General features: G+C 38.0%; 1 protein-coding gene across 1 annotated transcript in view; it reads left to right on the top strand.

Moving 5' to 3' along the window:
• Nucleotides 1-6,456: 6,456 nt before the first annotated feature.
• FBN2 (fibrillin 2) overlaps nt 6,457-23,285 on the top strand; it is a 277,129-nt gene continuing 260,300 nt past the window's right edge. The window contains exons 1-4 of the mRNA XM_031011267.3: nt 6,457-7,460; nt 8,326-8,408; nt 14,225-14,323; nt 16,956-17,051. Of these exons, the coding sequence (XP_030867127.2) occupies nt 7,207-7,460; nt 8,326-8,408; nt 14,225-14,323; nt 16,956-17,051 (532 nt within the window). The 5' untranslated portion in view covers nt 6,457-7,206. The remainder of the gene's footprint in view (nt 7,461-8,325; nt 8,409-14,224; nt 14,324-16,955; nt 17,052-23,285) is intronic.

Genomic DNA, 23,285 nt, shown 5'->3' with positions numbered 1-23,285 from the left:
TAAAAATAAATATTTAATATCTAGTAACCAGTGTTCAGTTCAGTGTTCTATCGCTACATAACAAATTACTCCTAAAGTTATAGGTTTAAAAAATTTATTTTGCCTTAGCCTTTTATGGGTCAGGAACTCAGAAGAGTTTGCCTGGGTAGTTCTTACTTGGGGTGTCTCACGCAGTTGCAGTTATATATTGACTGTAGCTGCAACCATATAAATAAGACTTACTAGACTGGATGATAGCATCAAAAATGTTATTTTACACTAACATTCATATCAAAATCCCAGATAAGGGGCAAGCATTGCTTTTGGTGGTTGTGCCGTAACAGTTCCCCTCCCTCTTCTCTACTGATGTCATTTATTTGAAGAACTTGGTCTTGTGGTATATCCCATTCTAGATCTGGTTACCTATATTCTCAAGGTATCATTTAATATGTTTCATGGTCCTCTATTGTTCTTGGAAACTGGGAGTTAAATGTAGAGATATGGTTACATTCAGGCTCAGTTTTTTTAACAAAGATATTTCATAGGTGGTCTGTGTACCTCCTATTGCACCATAAAAATAAAAACATAATGTCTGGTTGTCTTACTTTTCATAAGTTAATAATTAATCAGTAGGTTCCGGTGGTAACAGCTTGACACATTCACTAAAAAGTTCCCAGTTGACTTTTTGATGCACGGCTTCTCAAGTAAATTTGTATTTTGGACCAGATAATGCCTTTGTTATGGGAGACTGTCCTGTACATCGTAGAATGTTTAGCAGCATCTCTGATACTCTCATCACCACTCCCACACACTGTCTTGTTGTGAAAATAAAAAATGTCTCCAATTATTGCCAAATATACTCTGAGGAAAAATGGCCACAAGTTGAACACTTCTTACCTAATGGTTTTAGCAGTTGTTAAAAACCGTTGCCTAGGTCCATTATTTTATTAGGGTTTACAAGTAGTGATTTTTCTAATTCCATCATTCCTGCATTTACAACTGTGGTTTTTTTTTTTTTGAAAGAAATACTTTCTCTGGGTCTTTCTAGCAAAGGAAGAATAACTGGTTAATAATTTTATTTATCAATGTGTTTAGAATAGTGAGCTGTGCCCTAACAACCTCCAAAAGTGGCCAACTAATTTTTGTTTGGAGTATCATTTGGAAATCTTGAATACTGACACACTTCATGTATTTCAATCTTTTGCTGTCATTTTTTTTTCTTTTTGATGCTCAAGTTTCCCCATCCTTAACCAGCGATATCTCTTTCAACTTAGCTCAGGTTTCCTTTTGACATGACCTTAATAGTCAGATAATTTCTTGCTTTCAGGCATGACAAGACAGATAGTCCAGATTCACTTTACGCATTTCCTTTCCCAGACTTAGAATCTGCCACTCACCCAAGGAACCCTGATTCCTTTAATTTAGAAATGGTATTTAGGAACCACAATCTGGTCACAATGACCTTATGGTTTTTGGGTTGTCACTATTTCTAGGTCTTTGGAACATAGTTCCAAAGCTAGAACTATAAAACTAAGTTTATTTAGAAAGGTTTAGCTTCCACCATTGTTTCTTTCCCCATAGTCTCCCCTTTCTCTACAGATAACCATTTTTTATTAGATTTAGTTTATACTTCTTGTTTGTTCTGTTAAATCTATAACACACCCATACCCCTAAAAAGTAGCATACAATATTATACAGCTTTCATTTAAAAAATATTGTAAAAAATAGACATAACATAAAATTTACCATTTTAATCATTTTTAAGCTTTCAATTCAGTGGCATTAAGTACATGCACAATGTTGGACCACCGTCACCATTATCCATTTCTAACTTTTTCATCATCCTAGGCAGACCACTTTGTACTCACTAAACAATAACTCATCCTTCCCATTTTCCTGGAGCTCCTGGTAACCTTTATTCTACTTTGTCTCAATGAACTGCCTAGTCTATCTGTACCTTGCTTTTTTTTTTTTATTTTAGTAGACTGTATATGCTAGAGATCACTCTCTAAGAGCATACAGAGTTTCTCTTCATTCATATTTGACAGCTGCATAATACTTCACTGAATAGATGAAGTCATACACAACGGTTGCTTGTTCATGGGAAGTTTGTGTTTCTAGTCTTTCACTATTATAAACAGTGCTGCAATGAACAGACAAATGTATGCACCATTTCATTTTTTTTGTCTATGTATCTTTTCTATAGGTTCCTAAAAGTGGAATTGCTGGATCAAAGGGTAAAGGCATAGGCAATTTTAGAGCATTTAGATTTAATATGATGGACAGGAATGAACCATGAAGCCACGTAAGTATTAAACAACAGCAACAACAACAAAAAAAAAACAGATACAGGATGTTTTAAATGGTATGACTAAAACACTGCTTTAAACCAGGAGATAGTTACATTAGTTAGCTCTTTTAGTTTAAATAATTTTATTATTTGAAGCGAAGTACGTGAAAATAACTGTATTGCTCTTTCTCTGGATTTTAACAAATCGGTGTCTCACATGAAATTACGTAACTCTTATCTTTTCTTCTGCTTTATGAGAATACTGTAACAATGGGTACTACCTTCAGACCCTTTGACTACATGGAGAAATAAAGGAGGGAGTTGTGCCAATTACTGGAGAATTTTGGCTGTCAAATAGCACATCTGGGCAATTTGGGCCAGAAATATATATATATGATATATGATATATATGAGATATATGATATATATATGATATATGATATATATGAGATATATGATATATATGATATATGATACATATGATATATATGATTGATATATATGATATATATGATACATATGATATATGATATATATGATATATGATATATATGATATATATGATATATGATATATATGATATATATGATATATGATATATATGATTGATATATGATATATATGATATATGATATATATGATAGATATATATGATATATATGATATATATGATATATGATATATATGATATATATGATATATATGATATATGATATATATGATATATATGATATATATGATATATGATATATATGATATATATGATACATGATATGATATATATGATATATATGATACATGATATATATGATATATATGATATATATGATACATGATATATATGATATATATGATATATATGATACATGATATATATGATATATATGATATATATGATACATATGATATATGATATGATATATATGATATATATGATATGATATATATGATATAGGATATATGATATATATGATATAGGATATATGAGATATATATGATATAGGATATATGATATATATGATATAGGATATATATGATATATGTGATATAGGATATATATGATATATGTGATATAGGATATATATGATATGTGATATAGGATATATATGGTATATGTGATATAGGATATATATGATATATGTGATATAGGATATATATGATATATATATGATATGAGATATATGATATATATATATGATATGAGATATATGATATATATGATATATATGATATATGATATGATATATATGAGATATATGATATATATGAGATATATGATATGATATATATGAGATATATGATATATGATATATATGAGATATATGATATATGATATATATGAGATATATGATATATGATATATATGAGATATATATGATATATATGAGATATATGACATATGATATATATGAGATATATGACATATGATATATATGATTGATACATGACATATATGATATATGATTGATACATGACATATATGATATATGATATATATGACATATATGATATATGATATATATGACATATATGATATATGATATATATTACATATATGATATATGATATATATGACACATATGATATATGATATATATGACATATATGATATATGATATATATGATATATGATATATGATATATATGATATATGATATATGATATATATGAGATATGATATATATGATATATATGAGATATGATATATATGATATATATGATATATGATATATATGATATATATGATATATGATATATATGATATATGATTGATATATATGATATATGATATATGATATATATGATATATGATATATATGATATATGATATATATGATATATATGATATATGATATATATGATATATGATATACGATATATATGATATATGATATACGATATATATGATATATGATATATGATATATATGATATATATGATATATATGATATATATGATATATGATATATATGATATATATGATATATATGATATATGATATATATGATATATGATATATATGATATATATGATATATGATATATGATATATATGATATATATGATATATATGATATATGATATATATGATATATGATATATATGATATATATGATATATGATATATATGATATATGATATATATGATATATGATATATATGATATATATGATATATATGATATATAATATATATGATATATATGATATATATGATATATGATATATATGATATATATGATTGATATATATGATATATATGATATATATGATTGATATATGATATATATGATATATATGATTGATATATGATATATATGATATATATGATTGATATATGATATATGATATATATGATTGATATATGATATATATGATATATGATATGATATATATGATATATGATATATATGATATATGATATATATGATATATATGATATATGATTGATATGATATATATGATATATGATTGATATGATATATATGATAGATATGATATATATGATATATATGATAGATATGATATATATGATATATATGATAGATATGATATATATGATATATGATATATATGATATATATGATATATGATATATATGATATATGATATATATGATATATATGATATATATGATATATGATAGATATGATATATATGATATATATGATATATATGATATATATGATATATGATATATATGATATATGATATATATAAATATATGTGATATATAAATATATATGATATATGATATATATCATATATGTTATATATGTGTATATATGTATATATATGTACGTGTGTGTATATACACACACACACACACACACACACACACACCCTCCTATACATATTCAACATTTTCCCCTTTAAACTGAGGTTTTGTAGGCTTGAATAAACCAGACACTGCTCTCTTGTACTGTTTCACAAACTGTGCTTGGATGGTCTCTCCTTGTTTTCAGGAGTGTTTGATTTTTAAATTGTGATATTCCACTAAATGAGAAATGACCAGGACTTCACAGAGATTTCACGAAAGGAGGGCCCCAAAGGAAGAACCCAGAGCAGGCCGGTGAGAGGCACTCTAAGAGGTACAGAGGGTTGCACCAATTGCTAGGATTTAATCAATCAGAAGGGGTCCAAGCCAGGAAGCAAGGGCATGCCCCGAGCCTCATTTACCCGCCTTGTCACCACCCTGCCCGCTAGTAGATTTCAGAGTCTCTAACCCCTCCCTGCATGCAAGCCCAGGCAGAGTCCTGCCAGGTCTCACACCAGAGCACACCCCTGCACAGACTCCCCAGGACCGCGGCGCCGGCTGGCTGCCTCGGCCCCCCGCGGCCGCGTGAGCTCCCTCTTGGTGGCGGAGGGCGCATTTCAATCTGGAAACACCCAGCCCCTAATTTGGCCCCGCAGACTGACGCCGCTCCCGGTGGGGCGGTGGGGGTAGGAGGGCAATGGGGAGGTCTCCTCCTTCTTGGATTGAGGCTGCAACCAACAGCCCCGTGAGCCTCTATTCCTGGCTGACTGCGAATCCCCCCATCCCAGGTCAGGGGCCGGGACCCTACAGAAAGACCCGTTCTCATCCTCAACCTTGCGGCCTCTGTCCGGCGGGGAAGTTCAGCTGCGGGTCAGTTCAGCTGCGGGTCCCGCCAAGCCTGGCGCGCTTAGGCACCCTAGTCCCTCGTCCGCGGCCGGGCGAGGGCGGAGGGGGAGGGGAAGGGGCTGCTGCCTCCTTTCCCAAATCCGGTCCCTAATCGCCCCATCCCCCGCCGTCTACTCGCTTTGTACAGGCAGTCAAAACAGAGCTAGCGGCCAATTGACGGGGACGGGAAGCAAAGCCGCCTAGCGCCTCGCCCCCTCCAGCCGGCCCCCCGGGCCCCTCCTCTCGGCGCCCGGACCTTGGCCCTCCCTCTCCTTTCCCACTTCTCTCTTTGCCCTAACTTCGCCCCCATCCCCCGCTCATTTCCTCTCGCACCCGGGCTCGCCAATCCCTCTTTCCAAGTCCCTCTTCCAGCCCGGCCTTCCTCTCGGGTTCGCCCCCCTTCTCCCCAATCTCCGTCCTCTTCCCTCCCTTCGCCCTCCCCCCCTTCCTTCCTCTTCCCCTCACCCAACCCTGGTTCCCCTCGTTCCTCAGTCCCGATCTCTCCCTTACTCTGTCCCCGCCCACTCTGCGCCGGCCTCTCAGTCCCGGTTGAGCCCCACGTGTGGACGGCCGCGCCCCCACTGACAGCCGCCGCCCGCCGGCCCGCCCCGCGCCCCGCCGGGCCTCTAAAACCCCCGCGTCGCGCCCTCCACCGCCGCATCTTCTCCAGCGCCCAGCCTCCCGCCCTCTCTCTTGCTGGCCGCACGCCCCGGCCCCGCGCACCTCCGCCCGGCTCCGCAGCCGCTACCCGCGCTTCGTTGCCCTGTGGGACTCCGAGCGAGCCCAGAGGGAACCCTCCTCTTCTTCTGGGGGCGACTTTTGTTTGCTTGCCTGTTTCTTTCTGGTGACTTTTGCAGCTTTCCAATATCCGTGTTCGGAGCGCACGGGAATCCGCCGAGCTCTGCGTGCAGGCCCTTTTTTCTTTTGAGGTTCACATTTTTTGAAATTTTACGCCAGGGCTTTTGTAATTTCCTCCCCCGCCCGCTGGCGGTCCTGGAGTCGCTCGGGGCTTTAGGCCGGTTATGCAACGTGTACCGCTCGGGGCTGCCGGCTGCACCTCCGCCGCGCCTCTCCGCCCACTGCGCTAGACCCGGCGCCCCGCGTCTCGCTTCGCGGGCAGTCAGGGGGCCGGCGCTCTGTCGAGGTCTCCAGCTAGAGCAGGGAGCCCAAGCCCGAGGGAGTCCCCGGAGCCGACGAAGGGCTTATTAGACCCTGACTCTTTTCTGAGGCGCGCAGATTTTGTCTTTGATCACTCCCTCTCCGCGGGTCTACGGCCGCGCGCTTTCGGCGCCGGTGATGGGGAGAAGACGGAGGCTGTGTCTCCAGCTCTACTTCCTGTGGCTGGGCTGTGTGGTGCTCTGGGCGCAGGGCACGGCCGGCCAGCCTCAGCCTCCTCCGCCCAAGCCGCCCCGACCCCAGCCGCCGCCGCAACAGGTTCGGTCCGCTACAGCAGGCTCTGAAGGCGGGTTTCTAGCTCCCGAGTATCGCGAGGAGGGTGCCGCAGTGGCCAGCCGCGTCCGCCGGCGAGGACAGCAGGACGTGCTCCGAGGGTAAGTGGGCAAGCGGCTCCGCACCTAGGGCTCCGGCTTGGGGGAGGGGGGAATCCTCAGTTTGGCGGCTTTCCGGCCCACTCCGTCCCTGACCCTTTAGCTGGAGCCCAGAGCTGCAGCCCCCTTTGCCAGGATATCCAAAGACCCCCAGGAGCGCGTCCCCCTTTTCCTTCCCAACCCCGCAGCTCAGCGGGCGGAAAGCCCTCTCTCCGGGGGTTGGGCGGCGGGTGGTTAGGGGGTCCAGGGGTGCCGATCGCAGAGCGTGTGCAGAGCTCGCGCTGCGGGAACAGGTTCTGAATGTCGGGCGGCAGGCGGGCCTGGGTCCGCCTGCTGCAGGGGCCAGAGAAGCCTGCTTGCTCCCCACGTCGGGGCCGCGGCTCGTGAGCCTTTTGTTTGAGGACGTGTGCAGGGTTCACAGCTCACCTTCTCATCGTCAACCCGAGCGCTCCACCTTGCGACGCGCTTTCCTTGACACGTCGGGGCCAAAGTAACAGTTGACCAAGGAGGAATGGATTTGGGAAGGAGGGCAAGGATTCTTTGGAACGGAATGGTCCCTTTGTTCTCTGCATCTGGAGGCTAGAATAGTAGCAAATTATATGTTTCCATGCCTCTTTTCGCCCTTTAAAAAGGCAGGCAAGGGACGACAGATGAAAGGCAGTGTTTAGACGTTTCTGACCCTCCTGCATTCCAGCATCTAGCTCTTTTGCTTCCACGTCTGCCTCCCGATCCCCAATAATTTGAAGTGTAATTTTGATTTGTTTGTTGTCCTGAAATCTACTCGCTCGGAGCATTGCTTACGAAGACCGTTTATATGTTGCTGCATCCCTCTACCTATCTGTTACGTGACCGCGCTTGTCCATCACAGGCCCAACGTGTGCGGCTCCAGATTCCACTCCTACTGCTGCCCTGGATGGAAGACGCTCCCTGGAGGAAACCAGTGCATTGTCCGTGAGTGCTTGGCAGGGATCGCAGCTTGGGGCAGCGCGCTCGGCCCTATCTCCGGCCGACCTCTTGCACTCAGCCATTTGGACGCATAGTTGCGTTTAAAATCAAGTGATCACATTGCACTGATAATCGGGACGCGGCCCCATTTGAATAGTGGGGAAGACTCAACCGGTTTGAGTCAGTTCAGACTTCACTTCTAGACTGTTGAAGGGCAATAATGATAAAGATTTCAAAGATAATTGAAAGTTTTATCTTTCTATGTCTATTAATACAAATTGGAAGAGGGGAAGAGTAGAGCAATTATCTAGATAACTCAAAACCACTTTTTCCGTAAAAAATCCAGATAAGACCACATGTTATGCAAATTATCAGGCTTTTAACTCTGCTTGAGATTTAGGCCTTATGAAGATCAAGGTTTCTTAGGCATTTATATAAAACCACTTTCTTATTTCTGGTTTTATATCAACAACCACATAATCTAGATACGAAAGGAGCATTCTCACGGATTTAGTGTTGACCTAAGTTAACAAACTTTTAAAAGACAGAACTCTTACAAAGGGGCTTGAGTTTTTTTTTTTTTTGCTTTTTGGAAGACGTTTAAATTTAGGGTTTCCAGACCCTAAACCTCAATAGTGTGCAGTAGATTTCCAAAGTATGAATCTTAGACCTTGAAAAATTCTGTATCTCTTGACCTTAAAAGTTTTGATTATTTTATTCTGTTTCCAAAGTGTATAACCAGTTCTCCAAGTTCTAATTGGAGAGCTCATTAGTTATCAGCCTCACAGTCACGGACTCTGGGATGTCTTATTTCATATGCCTGTAAATTTGTGACTTGCAGTGTGACTGGCCTTCTCCTGTGTGTTTATGTAGCACAACCACATTTGTCTTGTTGGGAGGAGAGCCAGGTATCATAGACAGCACATTCATTTAGAGCCAGTCTTGACTTTAGATTGACCTCCATGTTCTCCAGGGAGAAAATAATTATGCAACTGTGAACAGAGAAAAAGGGCAAGCCACACTAACCGAGGGATAATAAGGATGTAGTGGCATTTCTAACTCTGTATTTATTGGTTTTGTGGTTTTGAGATAGATGCTTAATGTTATTTCTGGGCAGTTTTTAAAAAAGGGATGAAATCTCCAGTGTCATAAAGACTAATTTCTTCTTATTTTTTCTACCTTAACATCCCACTATTTCCAATGGCAAAAATAGGAAACAACTGTGTTATTTAAAGTGACTTATAAATATTTTGAACAAATCCTCTGATTATAATAAGCCTTTGCTTTATTTTTTAAAAGAAAATGTTCTGCATTCTTTTCTCTCCAACACAGAAGTCATATGTGAGGCATTAATGGAGGGTGGGTTTACTCTTTCAGGCCAGTAGGGCATTACCATGGCTGCTTTAAACTTACATGGTTTTTTAGACTCCTGAAACAGCTAACGTCACTCATCGCACACCTGCCATACTAGCTGGGAGTGACTTAGGCACGGCGGAAAGTCTGACTCACTAAATGTAATGAATGTGACTGCCATTATTGAGTTGGAGAGCAGCCGAGGAGGAGGGATTGGTTCATGGTACGTGTTGAAAATCTGTAAAGTCAGATTTTATTGGATCAGTGTGGAATGGGAATTCCAGAGAGCAGAGCCTTCCAGAATATTTGCAGTAGAAATATATGTATGGCCCACTGATCACTGGTAGAAGATCAGCTTTGAAAATCTCAGGGTAACAGTGACTATTGTAATCTGCATTTCTGAGACTTGAAATATTTGGATGGTTATGAGATACACTGAAATTTACACGTATCAGAAATCTATGAGAGTAAACTTTGAAATGATCTTTATATCTGTAAGAAACATTTATAACACTTGTGTCAAGACGTATCTACAAAAATATTTATTAGAAGCACATCTAAAAATTCTAAGTACCTAAGATTATTAAACAGTGCACAAAATAGGGACAATGTAATACCTTTATATTCTATTGCATGAGTCTCATTTAACACTAACAGCCTGCATTCAATTCAGTAGTTCAATTAGTCTGACATTTAAAATGATCATATGTAGAGGTAATAAGTGAAATGAAACCATTATAAACTCAAAATCAAGAATTTTAATTCCAGGCCTTCCTGATGATAATGAATTAAGTAAATTATTATATTTATTGGATTTATCTGTATCACACCATTTAGCAAAAGAAAGTATCTGAGACCATTTACAAAAAAGAAAATAAATAAAATTCAAATAAATAAAAACCAAATATTTTCTCATACATTTGTACCTCAGCATTCTTTTAATATAGAAAAATAAAAAATGGTCAACAGAATTTTAGTGTTTGACAGGCTTTATAAGGAGAAGATATTTAAAAGAAACTGTAATTCTCCAAGTTCTGGAAACCTAATGCATTTTTATTTGAGTCTTTATGTTTTGTTGGTATTGTGCTTAGTTGTAGCCGAGAAAAATTACTGAAGTACTTCCAAACTTCCAAATATTCATTTCCAAAAGTACGGAATTGACTTTCTCACCTTTTTTTTTAATCTTCTTAGAACATGAAGCAATGAAAAAATTTGCTTATTGATTTATTTATTGTGAAATTATGCTATAAACAGTATTTTGATCAATATAATAAGAGTAGGATGAGGTTGGCTGGACTAATAACATTTGAGACCTGAGGAAACATCAGAGCATTCCGGTATAATTCCTTTATGTTATGCTACCAAATGAAAACACTGAGCCCAGAAAGGCTGTGGGTTTTTCTGGAGCTCATAGCAGATCAATGGCAGAGTGACAACTAAACTTCAGACCTTTTGGGTACTATGTATTCTTTGCCTGGCCATGTGACTTCTCACAGCATCACTGAAGTCTCAGCCCCTAGGTCCTGTCTCTCTCTCCCTCTGGTATTTCTAGGTCTCATAGTTTTAGTAATTGTGGGAGGGACAGATATTCAGTAAGTGTACCATAGTCTGAGGCTGGTGTGGGGCAAAAGGGCCTCAGCATTCTTGCTTCTCATTGGCTCACAGATACAGAATATATACCTGTATCCACGACAGGTAAATGCCTGAGAATGCTCAGTCTCCAGCCCATCAAACCTTCATTTGGTTTGGAACCCGGGTGGAGGTACTTTGGGTCTCCTCTCTTAAGCCTAGACTAAATATTGGCCTTCTGGGGAGAAGGGAACTTTGAAATAAAACAATGTTTTAATACACATTTGTCATTGGAGAGTTACTGGTGATCAGAAACTGTAGTACATTTTAAGAAGTAAGAGTCAACTCCATGGCAGGAAACATATTCTTGCCTAAAATATTTTTATCTTAACATCACAATATTTCACACTATTCACTTTTTATTTTTTTATTAATTTGAGACAGGATCTCGCTGTCATCCAGACTGGAATGCAGTGGCATGATCACAGCTCACTGCAGCCTTGACCTCTCGGGCTCAAGCTGCATGCTGACCTCAGCCTCATGAGTAGCTGGGACTATGGGCACATGCCAATGTGCAAGGCTAATTTTTAAAAAAATTTTCGTAGCGTTGGGGTCTGCCTATGTTGCCCAGGCTGATCTCCAACTTCTAGGCTCAAGTGATCCATTTGCCTAGGGCTCCCAAGGTGCTGGGATTACAGACATGAGCCACCATACCCAGCCCACTGTCTTCATTTATAAGAAGTACTAATGCTAGTAGTAATATATGGATATCAGAAGGCATCTTGGATAAGAAAAACAATTAGTGAGTTAGTTTACTTCTGCAGGAAATGCTTTTTTCATTGTTGAGGGTCCCAAATCTCTTCGAAAGTTGTGGGACCTTTCCCTAACTACAGCCAGTTTCAGAGCATTTCCAGACTTTCTTCTTGTCTTTATATATCCAGTCATGGCATGAGCATTAAAGTACACAGCCCTTGTGCTGAAAGAGAGAACTCAATTATGGTTATAGAGAGAAATCTCTCAGCTCCTAAATGAACTGTCTCTAAATATGGGAGAGACTTCCCATTCGAAGGTACTTGGCTACAAGTGTGGAGTATCTGTGGTATGTATTGTGTCAGTGAGCCTAACATTCTTTGCTGTGATGACCCTCATACCTTTCTGTTCATTGGAGGTCACAGCTGCAGGAGTCTTTGACTCTCCCCACCATCAAAATGCCACAGTAGCTTTTCTGAGCAGCAGGAATAGGCTAGGTTGTGGAGATAATATGGAAGGAGAAAGGCTGTAGGAAGGAGAGGGAATTATTGAGGGGACCAAAGATTGATCACAGGGTAGGTCAGATACCAGCCTGGAAGGAATGTGTGTGGAACCCTTGAGGCTTGGCCAAGTCATTAGGACTGGAGCCTCTGGTTCAGCCAATTTCATGTTGTCTGTCTCCTGTGAAGGCTTTTGCATAGTGGGCTGTATTTTCTCTATTCCTGCAACCCTCCCAACTACTTAGAATCAAGGCTGTCTTCTCTGGGTGAATTCTGCATTTTAAACTCTCAGTCTTTAATGAAAGAGACAACCTGTATTGATAAGACAATTAAAGATTTAGGATTATACATTTTTTTTCCTTATTGCAAAGCTTTAACTGTTTATTATAAAAGTAATAATCCATACATAAGCCCATCATGCAGTGAGATCCATTGTACTGTTTGGTGAAAGTTCTTTTAGACCTTTTAAAGCCAGTAAATATGTGTATATATATATACATACGTGTATATATACATACATACATATATATACACATATATATACATACATATATATACACACACACCCACACACACACGCACACATATATATGTATTTTAAACTTAAAAAACCTGTGCTTTATTTTATTCTACCATGTTTTCATTCTGTAACGTTTACTTACATATGACTTTATTTTTGTTTCTATTTTTCCATAAGTTATTGGGGTACAGGTAGTATTTAGTTGCACGAATATGTCCTTTAGTGGTGATTTGTGAGATTTTGGTGCATCCATCACCTGAGCAGTGTCCACTGCACCATATTTGTAGTCCTTTATCCCTCACCTCCTCCCACTCTTTCCTCCAAGTCCCCAAAGTCCATTATATCATTCTTATGCCTTTGTGTCCTCATAGCTTAGCTCCCACATATCAGTGAGAACATACAGGGTTTGCTTTTCCATTCCTGAATTACATCACTTAGAATAATAAGTCTCCAGTCACATCCAGGTCACTACAAATGCTGTTAATTCATTCATTTTTATGGCTGCATAGTATTCTATTATATATATGGTGATATATATATTATATATATGGTGATATATATTATATATATGGTGATATATATATTATATATATCACAGTTATATATATATTATATATATCACAGTTATATATGTTATATATATCACAGTTTTATATATATATCACAATATATATATATAACAGTTTCTTTATCCACTTGTTGATTGAAGGGCATTTGGGTTGGTTCCACGATTTTTCAGTTGTGAATTGTGCTGCTATTAACATGCATGTACAAGTATCTTTTTCGAATAATGACTTCCTTTCCTCTGGGTAGATACCCAGTAGTGGTATTGCTGGATCAAATGGTAGTTCTACTTTTACAGCCACTATGGAAAACAGTGTGGAGATTCCTTAAAGGATTATGCAATTTGAAACAGCTTCATTTGTTTACACGTTATCATAAGGATACCTGTGAGAGTTATTCCCAAGTCTGCAATGGGTAATTTTATTGCATATCTGAAGTTAGACATTTATATCATATATTTTATCTTAGTTTTTCAGGCTTTTTATTTTTAAATACAGCTTTCTTGTTTTGTAAACTATGGTTTATTATATAGTTATTCATTCATTTTCCTATTGTGCTTTCTACAGCGATTTGTAGAAATAGTTGTGGAGATGGATTTTGTTCCCGTCCTAACATGTGTACTTGTTCCAGTGGGCAAATATCACCAACCTGTGGATCAAAATCAAGTATGTTTCTTACTTGTGGCCTTTTCACTGCATTTTTCTTAAGCTTTGGAGCAAATGCTAAAGGTCCTTCTGTGTGCCAGGGAGTTTTAACTGTTATTACTTTAGTTAATCCTTACATCAACATTGTGAGATACTGTTAATACCCCATTTTACAGAATAGCAAAGTAAAGCACAGATAATTTAATTAACTGGCCCAAGGAAACACAGACTTGAATCCAGGTATTCTGATGCCTAAGTGTATAGTCTCAAACACTAGGCTGTATTTGTTGCCTTTGCTTAACATGTGTTTTGTGGGTTATCTAAGGGGGAAGGAGAAGAGAACTCCAAAGGCAGCATGTGTTTATTGAGTACTGACCAGATACTTTACACATAATGGACCTATTTTGCTTCACATGTATTAACTGCCAACAACTTCATAAGATAATTATAACTGTGGACTATGATTGTGTGATTCATGACCCAATTAGAAATTGTTGGGTCCTTAAGGTCGAAGATTAATCTTTGAGGCTAGTATTTAAGATAACATTATAACAAGGCAGAAGCAAGATTGTTTATTTAATTGCTCAATAATTAAATAAATGCTTTCTTAAGTCTTGCCTCAAACTAGTGTGAAGTCATTATATTTTTAATACATCTTTCTTCAAATTTTCCCTAAAAGAAGGTAATATAGAGTATGTCTGACTCAGGAATAAGATTCAGGATTCATACATCAAATGCCATTGTCTTCTGATGAAACTCCTGATGAAAACTCTCTTAATTTCACTTCCTTTGAATCTGCCATTTCCTCAGCTTTTAAAACCTACCATTCAAATTCATCAAGATTTCTTGACCACTTTAACCAGAACATTTCATCCCCAACTTAACCTGAACCTCTCTTTCTTGCCTGATTACCTGCAAGATACTGTTGCCAATATGTTCATTATCCTGTTCCTAGTTTTCTCATATTTGCCTTTGGCAAAAAACACAATGCTGGAGGAATTTTAAGATTCAGTTTCTTAATTCCTCTACCTGGGAGCTGGGACATTCTCTGGTCCACTCTTTGCTTGTGGTATATAATTTAGCAGGGAATCTGTGCATTCATTTGGCCTTGGGCAATCCTTCCATTTCATCAGGAACTTTTCTAACCCTCCCAATCATCATCCTGTTTGACCTTGCTAAAGCTTTTGGCACTATTAATCACTATCTTCTTGAAATGCTGTTTTTCGTTTTTCTTTGAAACACCCTTGACTTTTAAAATGCCAGTAGCCTTCAGTGCTCCTTTTCTTGATCATTCCTTTTTAGTCTCTTTTCTATGTCTTCATCAGTCTTTCATTCAAGGTTTGGTATTCCTGACTTCTGCCCTCCCTGGGTGAACTCATGTTTTCAATGACTACCAATCTGTTGATAACTCATAATATTTATCTACACTGGAGATCCCACCACTGACCTCCACACTCATATATTCCCTTTCCCATTTGACATCTCCACTCAAGAAATAGCAAGCAATTGAAACTTAGTAGCATGTCTAAAAGGAAACTGAATTTATTGCTGACCACAGGCTACTTGAACCACACAGTTCCTCCTGCCTTGGCAAATGGCTCTGCCATCCACCCAGTGCTTAAGTAACTGCTGCTTCTCTTTCTCTGTGTCGGCTCTTTAAACAAGTCCTGTAGGCTTTACTGGAAAATAATTATCTCAGATTTATCTTTTCCTTTCCATCTCCACTGCTATGATGTGGTGTAAGCTATACTCATCCTTCTCCCAGACTCTCGCCCTCTTCAAATCCGTTCTCTGCAGAGCAGCTAGAGTAATCTTTTTAAAATATAGATTACATCACTTCACTCTCGCATTTAAATCCTTTCAATGACTCCCTGTTGCATTTGGGATATAATGAAAACCCTTCGGTGGCTGAGGAGGCCCTGTGTTAGCTGGCTGGTCTCTGCCTGGGTCTCCAAGATCTCTTCCCTGTCTGCCTCTTTTTAACCACAGGAATCTCTCCGTTCTTCAGAAGAAACCTTTTACCATCCTAAGGTCTTTAGATTTGCTGGTTCTTCTCTCTCTGAAGTTTCTCCTTGGTACTTTTAATATCTGGCTTATTCAGTGTAAATGTCACCTCAGAGTGGTCTTGTCTAGTGCCAGTATCTAAGCTCCTTCTTGGCTCCAGACTAGTCTCCTTCACAATGGTTTACTTCAAACAGTTTATCACAGTCTATAATTACTTAGTGGTATTTGTTTACCTGTGTTTTCCGTAGCTCCCTATCAGAATTCAAGCTCTGTGAGGATAGCCTTCAAGTCCATTATGACAGTACTGCACTGAGCTGGAATGGTAGGCACTCACCTCCTGCATTCTGAATGGAGACAAAAGTGCCTCCTGCTTTCCAGAAACTATGCTGCTAGTCACCTTCTGTTTATTTATTTTTTTAACATTGAAAGTGTTTTCAATGCATCCTGAATAACATGTTATCACAGATATGCCCATGTGTGCACTTATAGAGAAATGATGAATAAAAATATGTTTGGGTCATAGTATTTCCTTCTGTAAGATATACTTGTCATTGAATTGGATAATTGAGTTTATAGTTTTATAACCTCTCACATATACTATAATTTTGATGACTGATGTTTTTATACTTTTTGTTATTGCTCTTTGCAGTTCAGCAGTGCAGTGTGAGATGCATGAATGGTGGGACCTGTGCAGATGACCACTGCCAGTGCCAGAAAGGATATATTGGAACTTACTGTGGACAACGTAAGGGACATTGGAATCAACTTCATTTATTAGAAATCATTTGATTTGGTGGATATTTCATATTAAGTTATAATTTAAGGTCTCATAAATCCTGTGATCTTTGGAATAAACAATTTTATGTAGTAAACCATACCTTAAAACTGAATTTCTAATTTTTATCCTGTAAGAATTTTTCTAATTCTTTTAGAATTTTGTGCTTTAGAGCAGTGATGTTCTTGAATAGTAACTAGTCAACAACTGGTAACTAGTGCTTTAGCAAATGTGACACATCTCACAGATTTTCTGTGATTTATTTTTCCTTTATCTGGCTCCATAAAACATGTATACTTTCCTGAAAAAAAAAAAGAGCAAGTTTTCTGTGATCTATCTTTCTTTCTTTTTTACTTCTTCCTTCCCTCCCCAGTTCCCTCTTTATATCTATGATTTTTTAGAACTTCTCAAAATTAACCCCAGGAGAGCCAATCTGATAAATTATCCTTCGCTCAAATATATTTAATACTAGGATACAGGGTGATGAAATGATTTTTAAAAATCAGATGTTATTGTGAAACAGGGAGCTGTAACCCAGCAAAGCTGGTACCTTCACTGGAGAATACCCTGTATGAATCAAGAAATAACCTTTTAGCAAGAGTGTAAGGATTGTAGTTTCTGGATTGTGACACATCACTGGGGAACATTTGGGTAATCTTCTCTAAATTGTGGGACATTTTTGGAAATTCACATATTTTGAAGTAATGTCACCATATGTGACATTAAAGAAGTGTTATTTATGAAATTGAATCACAAATATAAGTCCCTTTTTACTTTATTTGCATTTTTACCTGATGTAGACTATAGGTTCCTGCTAATCTTCAAGGCTTCCTTAAGGATTGCTGGTCTCTTTTTTAAACATAGAAAAACCAAGTCTTAGGTGTAAAAGAATATCTAGCTTGTTTTCAGTTAACATTATTTTATTTTTCTTGCAATGAAAAATTTTTTTAAATTGTGGTCAAATATACATAACAAAATTTACCATTTTAGCCACTTTTAAGTGTATAGTTCAGTGGCATTAAGTCCATTCACACTGTTGTGTAACCATCATCACCATCCATCTCCAGAATTCTTTCATCTTGGAAAACTGAAACTCTGTACCCATTGAACAATAACCCCCATTTCCCTCTCCCCTGCCCCGGGCAACCATCATTTACTTCTGTCTCTGTGAATTTGACTACTTTAGGTATTTCATAGAAGTGTAAGCATGAAGTATTTGTCCTTGGGTGACTGGTTTGTTATACTTAGCATAGTGCCCTCAAGGTTCATCCGTGTTTTAGCATGTGTCAGAATTTTCTTCATTTTAAAGGCAAAATAATATTTCATTATATGAATATACCACATTTTGTTTATCCAGTCATCTGTTGATGGACATTTGAGTTGCTTTCACCTTTTGGCTCTTGTGAATAATGCTGAAATAGCTGTTTGGGCCCTTGCTTTCAGTTCTTTTGGGTGTATACCCGGAAGTGGAATTGTTGGATTACATGATAATTGTATTATTAATTTTTTGAAATGCTGCCATACTGTTTTCCACAGAAGCTGCACTGTCTTCCATTCCTACTAGCAGTGCACAAGGGCTCCACTCTATATACTTGCCAAACCTTGTTATTTTCTGTTTTTTTTTCTTAAATAATAATAATCATGCTAATGAATGTGAAGTTGTACTTATTGTGGTTGTTACAGTAATTTCCAAGCTTGTCTTGTAGTTAAGGTGATTATGGTAATTATAGCTTTCTATTTATAAGTGCTATAAAGTTTTCTTTAGAATAATTTTACGTAAAATAGGAGTATCCATTTAAAGAAAGATACTCTGTTAAGGTCAGGGGTAGGTCAACTTTTTTTGTAAAGGCCAGAGAGTATATATTTTAGACCTTGCTTTCTCCATTGCAAATACTCAACTCTGCCATTGTAGTGCAAAAGTGACCTTAGATAATATGTAAATGAAAGAGCTAGGATGTGTTTCAGCAAAATTGTAGACTTTATAGACACTGGAATTTGAATTTCATACAATTTTCACTTGTGACTGAGTATTATTTCTTTGATTTTTCAGCTACTTAAAAGTGTCAAAATTCCTCTTAGCTCATGCGAAGTACAAAAATAAGCAGTGGCCCAGATCTGGCCTTTGGGCCATAGTTTGCAGATTCCTTGTGTGGGTGTGGCTGGTTCTCAGGTATGACAAGAGGAGACTGACTGAAGTTTGAGAAATGGAGGGTGAAGGTATTTAAGAGAATACAATACGTTGAGGCCAGTTTTCTAGCAAGAATAGGAGGGGCCAATGTATTAAATTCTCTAGGCTAGGGTTGGCCAGGGGAGGCTAAGAAAGAACTGGATAACAGTGGAACAGATAAATGCAGCAGAGTTTCTCGTTCCATGGATGATACTTTTTCTATATTTTCTTTGTACATTAAGGTATTTCCCACATTTTCTACAACAGACTTCTGTTTATAACCAGAAAAGAAAGACAGAAGTCTATCACGAACACAGTATTCATAAAAAGATAGACTGATATATATTTTTAGGCCTTAGAAAAGTGTTAGGAGATCTGATTGCCAACTCTGTTTTGCAAAGTTTCATAACCAATGAAGAGACACATCCATCCTTGTTGAAACACATCCTTTTGCTCTGTAGAGGGAAAAATGAAAATTAGAATCACTGAAGAAAGCGCCTTGCCTTGCCTCAACTGATCTTTCAGAGTATTTGCTCAAATCTGTCCTGAAATTAGCTGTCTTCAGTCTGAATTAAGCTGCTCTTCATGCCTTGGGCATACGTGTGTATGTATGTATGAGGGTTGTACAGAACACACTCTAGTGGGTGTGTCTCTTGTTCTTCACACAGGAATGAGAAGGCAGGGGATGGAAAGGACTTTCCGCTTCTAAAATGCTTTGATGTTCTTCCGCCCCTGTGTCAAACCATATTGATGTTACCACATTTTCCAGTCAGAGGAAAGGCAACGTCACTGGGTCAGAAAATCAGCATATACTGAACATTTGTTCTCTAGGTTTCTCATGGGATGACATCTTCCTTAATGTTTACCTCAGGGATAATAGAACATATAGGGAAGCAAAATGTGTAGCAAACACAATTTATTTGTCAGCAAGTAAGAAGGTAAAGGTATGATAACTAATAGATTACCAGCTCAAGGAATGGTGTAAGGAAGATGTTTTCCAAGTCGTCTTATATAGAAAGAGTGTTACAATACTGAGAGCAAAGAAGCAGATGGAACATTTTTCAATTTATGAATCCAGAAAAGTCTTGGAAATAGGATGCTTGCTAAAATGAACATTATAAAACATTTAGACTGCTTAGCTGCTTTCCTGGAAACAGACAGCACTTCTTAGAAAGCATTCTTCTATTTCATCCATTTCATTCAGCAATGTTGATTGAGTAACTACTGTGAATAGGTAAGATGATACCCTGGCCACATATTCTGGTAGAAATGACAGTTAATACTAAAAAGGTAAATACCTAATACACATTTAGGTAGTGAGAAGTTTTAGGAGAAGAATAAAGCAGGGTAAGCGGGAGAGAGTCCGGGTCAGGATTAGCAGTTGTCTGCTATTTTACATCAGGGGCCTCTGAGAAGGTGACATTGAGACACAGATCCGAGTCTGTGCCTTTAAGTCTATGGAAAAATTGTTCTGGACAAGTGAAAAGCAAATTTAAAGGACCTGTAGTGGGAACAGACTCCATGTATTTTGGAAACCGTAAGATCCATGTCCCTGGAGTAAAGTGGGGAAAGGGAAAATGGTAAGAATTGAGTTTGGAGAGGGAGGTGTAGGGCCTTGTAGTAGGCCAAGGAACAAAATTTGGACTACAGCCTAAATATTATGAGAAGCCACTGGAGCATTTTGAGCAGTGGTGTTCTGTGATCTGGTTAACATTAAAAAAAAAATCACCTGTCTGCTGTGTTGAGCCTGGATTATAACAGAGAAAAGGAAAGGGCCATGTAGGAGGCTACCACAGTGGTGCTAGTGAACAATGCTGCAGCTGTAGTCGCTGAAGATGTGGTAATTGGTTGTATTGAGCTTGTATTTTGGAGGTATACTCTGATGGACCAGGCGTGGTGGATAAAAAAAATAGAAAAAGTAAAAATCAAAAGTGACAAGGAGAGGGTTTTGGTGGAGCTCCTGGATTCATAGCGATGTCATTTCCAGATATGGGAAATACTGTATAGGGAATGGGTTGGGTAAGGAGTGGTGGGGCTGAGGATAAGAGTTTTGTTTTGGATTCATTAGATTGAGAAATCTGTCAGACTTATAAGTGCAAAGATCTATGAACTCTGATCTTAGGAGAGAGGTTGGACATAGAGATATAAATTTGGGACTGTATAGACTGAATTATTATATAGATAATATTTTAATCATAGGCTTAGATAAAGATCATTAGGAAGTTGTTGTAGCTAAAGAAGAGAGTTGAAAACAGAGACCCAATTCAGCCCAACATTGTGAGATGGGGAAGAGGAAAAGAAGCCAGCAAAGAAGAGTGAGAAAGAATGGACATGAGGATGGAATGAAAACTGAGAGAGTGTGGTATCTTAGAAAACGAAGGAAGAAGGCAGCACCAATAGCAAAGATTTATACCTTCCTATGTCAGACAGTAGGCTTTTGTTTCTTTCCTCTTGTTAACATTTTAACTTGGTTTAGAATGCTATTTTTCTAACACATTTATGTAGAAATTACAATCATGATTTCAGACTTGACTTATGCCCAAGTGTCTGAGCCTCTGCTGAGTTGTAAGGGAGTCTGTCTAATAAAAATATGTACCTGACCTGTTACCTGGCACAAAGTAAGTGCTCAGTAAATATCTGTTGAATAAAAATGTTCTCTAAATATCTGAGCTTCTACAGTATGCAACCAACCTACACAGGAAAAACAGTGTGTTTTCTCCTTCTAGGATTTTGGTGGGCAGCTAAGAAACCAGCTCATACTTCTATCTGTAGTACATCTTTTGCTCTCTTGCCTTTCATGCCACCGTCATGCTAGGTGTAAGCATAGTTTTCTTCCTGAGTGGTCAGCGTTCCTTCGGTGGTGGAAATTTAGGCATTTTCCAATTTTTTTCTGACTCCAGTTGAAATATAAGTTGCTGTTTCCATTCTTTTTTGTTACAAAAAAATATGTTCTTTTGTAAAATACCTTTCATCATAATTCATTTGAAAAAAGGAAATTCACCATTTTTGGTTTTTGCTTCTACTTTTATCTGTATTTCCTGCTTCTCTTCTTTTGCTATTGCTCTTTAATGTAAACTTCGGCTGCTGCAGACGTCTTGTCTTACAGAACATTTTCATACAAATGTTCTATAGTTAAAAGAGGAAGGGAATTAAGAATGTAGAATACCTTCAGCGTGCAGCCACTGTGCACTGTCTTATATGCTATTTTATTCAGTCCTCAAACGTCTGTAGGGGAGGAACTGTTAAGTCTCTTTTTGCAGGCCAGGAAGCTAAGAATCAGAGAGGTGGTGTGGTGAGTGGGTGCTGGGGACAGCAGAGCTCATTATTTGTTCACTGCACCATTCTGCCTTGCGAAGTACTTGAAAAAATGCCATAAAATTTTGATGTGCGGGAGTTTGTTGAGTTCGTGCAGTCTGTCAGATACCACAGTAGGTGACAGGGATTCAAAGGCAAACAGATCTGGCCCTTGTCCTGGGGGAACCCACTCTCACATGAGAGACAGAAATACAAGCAAGTGGTTGTATCAGTGGCCCTTGATCTTTTTGTTCATAGGATCCCTTTACATTTTTAAAAATTATTGAGGTCCTCAAATGTCTTTTGTTTATATGAGTTCCTTCAATATTTATAGTATTAGAAATTAAAATTGAGAAATTTAAAATATTTATTGATTCATTAAAAATAACAAGAAACCCATATTATAAGCTAAGATAAATATTTTTTATAAACAATAACTATAATTTGCAAACCTCCAAAAATCTTTAGTGAGAAGGGAGGCATTGATAGTCTAAGCTAGACAGGTTAGATTAGGTTTAATTTGTAATGGGCCAGCTCTTTCTAGGAGAAACTCAAGGTTCATCCAGCCTTGTTCTACCTGCGAATTGGAAACTCTGTTTTGGAAAACCATGGGAGAAGCCCTTCCTCCATTTACCGGAGGTTGTGTTCTGAGTGTTACAGTCAGTGTGGACAGCTTTTCCCCAAAGGCTGGCATTGTGATAAGAGAACACATGGGAAAGTGACTGTAATTTAAATTTCCTACA

Source organism: Gorilla gorilla, chromosome 4 (genome assembly GCF_029281585.2).
Source record: "Gorilla gorilla gorilla isolate KB3781 chromosome 4, NHGRI_mGorGor1-v2.1_pri, whole genome shotgun sequence".
NCBI lineage: Eukaryota > Metazoa > Chordata > Mammalia > Primates > Hominidae > Gorilla > Gorilla gorilla.
Note: the sequence above shows the minus strand (reverse complement) of the source record. Positions and strands in the feature narration are given on the sequence as shown.